We start from the raw sequence: 5,308 nt of genomic DNA on the forward strand, positions 1-5,308 counted from the left end.
AAAGATGTAGCAACTAATTATACACACACAACAATACAAGTATAAAGTTCTACACTTAAGCATTATGACTGTTTTTTAATATAATGAACTATAGTTTAAGCTCGAGCTCATTTAAGCTTGTCTCGTCTCAGTATACTGTTATTACCTACGGATTACTGACAGAAGCCGATCAAAAGGTTGCGTGCACATGATTCGTTGACTCGCTCGTGGTGGTTCACGGCTATGAACCGTCTTCTAAACGTATTTGTAGATGCAAAGGTAAACTAAATCGAGTATACTTTGATAGTTCGGTTAATAATAGACAAATAGACAAAACCAACTTTTATACACTCAGAAAACAGATGTTTGTTCACTATCATACATCAATATTCTCTATTCAACCATCATATGAATGATGATCATACACTCATTTTACATCAAACAAATAAAAATCAAAACAAAAAACTCAAACCCCACCAAGATATGAAGCAAAAAAAAGTAAAAACTCAAAAAAAAAAAAAAAAAGAAAAAGAAAAAGAAATTAGAAAAAATCACACAAATCTGTTAAACGGTTTCCTTCCAAAAGCAGCTGGCATAGAAACAGATGAATCCATGCTTAAATCCCCAATAGATCGTGGAGATTTATGTTTTTTCAACATTATCGGAGCCTGCAACGTCATTGGATACTCCTTACCTGAAGCTTTTTTGTTCCACTTAAACGTCGACCCAATAGTTTGCGTTAAGGGGAACGAAAACCTTCGTTTCGACGACGTCTCGCTAGCTGCAGAGCTTGTGAGCCGGTCTCTGTAGCCAGTCGATGGTCTGGCTTTGGCTTTAGCCGAAACAGTCGGGTTCATGTAGTTCGGGACCGAAAATGGCGGACAGCTCATCAAACTGTCATCATCTTTCATAGGGTACGGTGAAGCAACCGAACCGCGTTTTGGTTTGTAGTGTTTCGTTAAGTTTTGGGTTGTTGACGTTGAGGTTCGAGCCGGGGACATAACTGGTCGAGCTGTAGCTGAAACTGTTGATCTTGATGATCTAGGACGTGGTGGGGTGGGTGTGAATTGGGGGGGTTTTGTGGGTTCGTCGGACGGTAGTTGACGTTCTAGCCAGTTCCACCACCATGGATATCCGCCAGAGCGGATGTCCGTGAGGGCGTTTTGAGCGGATTTTGGTGTGGCTTTCCATAACTGGTGGGAGTATGCATACGCCATGGCTCGTTCTCTCTTGATCATGGCTTCCATTTTTCGTTGTAGTCTTGCTTGTCGTTCTTCTTTTGTTAATAAGCTATCGTCCCAGTGTTCCTCGCCTTCCTGTTGCATTGCATATGCGAACCAAACCAAACCGTTAGAAGCGGAACCACAACTTTTTAGGTTATGGTCATTTTACTAGTGTTGTGTTTCTAGTTAGCTAAATCAAGTACTCTGGCCTTCAAAAAAATCTGTTCATTATTTACTGGGTAGTATAGGATTTTTTCCCATGAGTTTTTCACTAACGCGCGCTAAAGGTTACCCCAACAGACACTTTTGGTTAAACCCGCCAAACTATACCATAACCTAAGGTATAAACCGAACGACATGTGGAATATTAAAAAGAAATGAAATCTTACCGGGTTACTGAAGTTCCATTTGCCAAGCGAACTCTCTACACCCTTGTCGTTTTTGTTATTTTGTTGTTCAAGTGCTTGGTTTTCCAACATTTGTATTCTTCGTGACTGAATCTGCGTTTGGACTCTCACCAACAACTGCATGTGTTTCATCGCGTTGACGGTTTGTCTCTTCACGTGTTGGCTTCTCACCACGCCTTGCAGCCTCACAAGACCCTTCAAAGCTCGAAAACTCCTCCTTGCCTATACAATATATAATATATTAAAACCAATTACAAAAACGTCAAATACTCGAACATCGCAATGGAAAGCTTACCATATAACCTTTATAAGCAGCCTGAATTATGGTAGCCGAACGATGATGGTGTCGAAGAGTTGGCTCTGGTCTATAGCTGGTTTCCGCACGCCTTTGAATTACTCTAGGAGGTGAACTTATAGGGGAAACCGCCCTGGGAGAACCGGCTCGATAAGAACTAATTCTCGGAGAATCGGCTCGATAAGAACTAATTCTCGGAGAATCGGCTCGATAGGAACTAATTCTTGGAGAAGTGGCTCGATAAGAACTAATCCTAGCTGGAGAAGCAGGCCTGCCGGAAAACAAAGGTTGCGTGGTTGTCGGTTGCTCAACGGGTGTAGGATTACTGATAAATAACAATTGTTGATCAACTTCTTCCAAGATTTTCTCGATGCTGCTTGGTTCTCTAAATAGAGGAATGAACGACGATCTACTTTCTCCATGTTTTAATCTTCCTTGCCCCTTCCTTTCGTGTGCACTTCTCTTCTCTAGTTCCTGTGACCGACCCAATTGTTAGAAATCAAGTAACGCGAATATGAATATAATTCGACGCATTTTGAGGTATAAAATATGGTCTAGTTAAAGATATTCATAAAATATGCAATTCCCACAAGGGGCAAACTCGGTGCACAAGGATCGGGCGGGGGGGGGGGGGGGGGGGGGTTCGGGCAAACTTGGGCTTGGTGTACGCATCCTTACGCTGCATTTCTGCAAGAGGCTATTTCCACGACTCAAATCTGTGACCTTACCGTTGCTCCAAGGTTCGCCTCTTTAATACCGACAAGCGAAAACCGTAAATTTTGAATCTTTAACTTACATTTGGTAGTTTATCTTTGGAATTGGATGTAAAAACCCTCTTGATTGCAGAAAACAAACTCTTTGTTCTCCCCATGTCTTCCTTACATTAATTACTGGTGTACCCTGTAAAGAAGATAACTCATGAACATATGCACGAATCGAAAATCGAATAAAAAATGGTCAAAAAGTACGAAAAAGGTCAAAAAAATTGTGAATTCTTTTCTTGGTAGATCAGATCAATAAATTATGTTCATGAGAATTGTTTGATTCATAAAAAGACTTAAATAATTCACCCCAATTAACACCATGAATTTAAAAAAAAAAAAAAACAAACCACAAACAACATCCTAACAAAATAAATATTCATATTTACCCTATGTTTGCATTTCATCAAAACACCTTATGTGCATCATATATTCCACACATAATTCAGCAGTCAAAAGTGTTCACACACCCACATCACATTAAAAATGATTAAAAAAAAACACTACCAAAAAAAAAATATCACTTGATTAACAAAAAAAAAAAAAAAAAAAAAAAAAAAAAAAAAAACAGACATGCAATTCAACAAAATAGAACAAAATTAAGAGCAAAATTCATACCTTTAACAATAAAAAAATCCCAAAATATTTCCAGAAGCCCCTTAAGAACCAAAAAGCTGCTTCAAATATGATGAATTTTACACAAAACACAATACTATATGATTATATTCTCTCTCTCCCTCACAACAACAGTAGCTTTTTACAGAGACAGCAACAAGAGAGAGAGAGAGAGAGAGAAATATGAATGTTTTGAGGTTCCTTTCTTCAGGCCATCTGTGAAGAAGAAAGAATTATTATTATTAATATTCAGAGAAATTCTCACAACTTTTTTCAACTTTATTGTCACCCCACCACCACCTTTCACCCTTTATATTATACCTTTATAATTAAACAATTATCTTCTTTAATTATGTTTTTTTTATAATAATAATTATAATTAGAATTTATGGAACTGAAAATGAAAGGATATAGAGGGGGATAGATTACCCACTACAACAAACATTGCTTAAATGAGAAGGATATTTTAGGCTTATATAGATTTTCATTATTATTATAATAATAATGATGCTATGATATGGTCCATCTAGATTCTAGATTCTCTTGTAGATTTTAGTGGCTACGCTCCGGGAGTGAGTTCAGTTGGTTTGTGTTGGTGTTTGTGGTGGAGCCTCTACATGATATGTATGTTTTTACACACTCTTGCTTCGTGGAAAATTCTTCCATGTGATCATTTAGTATTGAGTTTATTGTGTTTTGAGATGATTCAAAATCAATAAAAAAAATTACTTAATCGCGTGTCTACTTTCGCTCTCTTGTATTAAAATTTGGTCATGCTTGTCTAATTGAAAGAATTCTACTATTCTAGTTCCATATTAGACTAGTGGTATCAGGTGGTGTTTATCTCCATTAAAGTTATGCGGGCTTAAATACCATAAAATGAGCCGTAGATGGATTTTAGGAGGGCGAGTTCGTTGTTGAAAAATAAATTGAAAAATTGTCAAAGGGTTTAGCAAGGGCCCAACCCACGGTTCTTATTTAACAGAAAGATCTGACATACGCAACCATCTTTGAATATAGGGCTTTGGACCATTACAATTGTCACTGGGATTCATGATTGTTGGGTAGCACTAGTTTATTATAATTAATCCTTGCTATAGAGGAACGCGTTGAGAACACGTACCGACATTACCTTCGGGTACCCATGTTTCACATATGTTATCTCATAAATGATCCATGATGACAGCGTAAATTATCCATAAAGACCCAAAGTAAGTACTTTAGTATTTGTACCGACGTATTTAATCAAGGTATAAACTCTTTTTATAGCGATTATTTCCATTCTTCCCCCTTAAAGCCTCTCAATTTTAAGAAATATGCATTACAAATAAACATTATAGCTACCAATGTACATTATACCACAAGCATTGGCCACTAAGTTATAAAGAGGAGATTAACTTCTAGACATTTTCAACTTAACAGAATGATAGAATGTGCAAACATCAACAATACATTTAAAATAAAATATAGACAAGGTACAAACATGTAGAAATAAATGATAGTTGAATTGTAGTGTTGTACTCGTGGTGATAAAGTGCATTTTTATGATAGCATTGGCCACCAATACCCACCATCCTTTTCTTTCCTTACGATGAGTCGATAAGGCATTAAATTAAAGATAATGAGACAAACTCAAACCACCGTATAGTGAAGTTGTTATGGCTTTGGCTTGTGTGGGATGGACATTAGGTGATAAGCGACATGTCCATCCTAATACGAGCACTAAACATGGCGTACTCTCACGTTTCCATAAGTTGAGAATGTTGTGTAATCACTCACGTGATCGAGTTATGAATGTGTGTGAATTTTAGGTGGTAATTGTTACAATCTGACCCAAAATTGTTACATACCACGTTGATTGGTTTATATTAGTGCAGGTTGAAACGAAACAAAATAAAACGACAAAGGAATCGGCTACTTGGGGCATTGTTCATTAACACCAGGGTGTTAGTCAACATGATACATTTTTGGCTTTCAGGTGACGTTTTCCAAGGATCATACAACAACTTCCAACATGGTTAGTGTTGG

At 37.3% G+C, this 5,308-nt stretch overlaps 1 protein-coding gene across 1 annotated transcript; it reads right to left on the minus strand.

Moving 5' to 3' along the window:
• Window positions 1-306: 306 nt before the first annotated feature.
• On the minus strand, window positions 307-3,568 carry LOC110890754 (protein IQ-DOMAIN 14). Its single transcript, XM_022138380.2, has 5 exons — window positions 3,284-3,568; window positions 2,701-2,804; window positions 1,905-2,378; window positions 1,592-1,831; window positions 307-1,295 (listed from the first exon to the last, which is right to left on the minus strand). The coding sequence occupies exons 2-5, from the start codon at window positions 2,773-2,775 to the stop codon at window positions 531-533; spliced, it is 1,554 nt and encodes a 517-aa protein (XP_021994072.1). The 5' UTR covers window positions 2,776-2,804; window positions 3,284-3,568; the 3' UTR covers window positions 307-530.
• Between the last annotated feature and the right edge of the window lie 1,740 nt (window positions 3,569-5,308).

This window comes from Helianthus annuus, chromosome 11, assembly GCF_002127325.2.
Source record: "Helianthus annuus cultivar XRQ/B chromosome 11, HanXRQr2.0-SUNRISE, whole genome shotgun sequence".
Classification (NCBI taxonomy): domain Eukaryota; kingdom Viridiplantae; phylum Streptophyta; class Magnoliopsida; order Asterales; family Asteraceae; genus Helianthus; species Helianthus annuus.

Coding starts and splice junctions, on each gene's coding strand:
- LOC110890754 (XM_022138380.2), bottom strand. CDS start 2,775: ATGGGGAGAACAAAGAGTTTGTTTTCTGCAATCAAGAGGGTTTTTACA. Junction 1,832..1,904: donor CTGCTTATAAAGGTTATATG/GTAAGCTTTCCA, acceptor TATATTGTATAG/GCAAGGAGGAGTTTTCGAGC. Junction 1,296..1,591: donor AATGGAACTTCAGTAACCCG/GTAAGATTTCAT, acceptor GCAATGCAACAG/GAAGGCGAGGAACACTGGGA.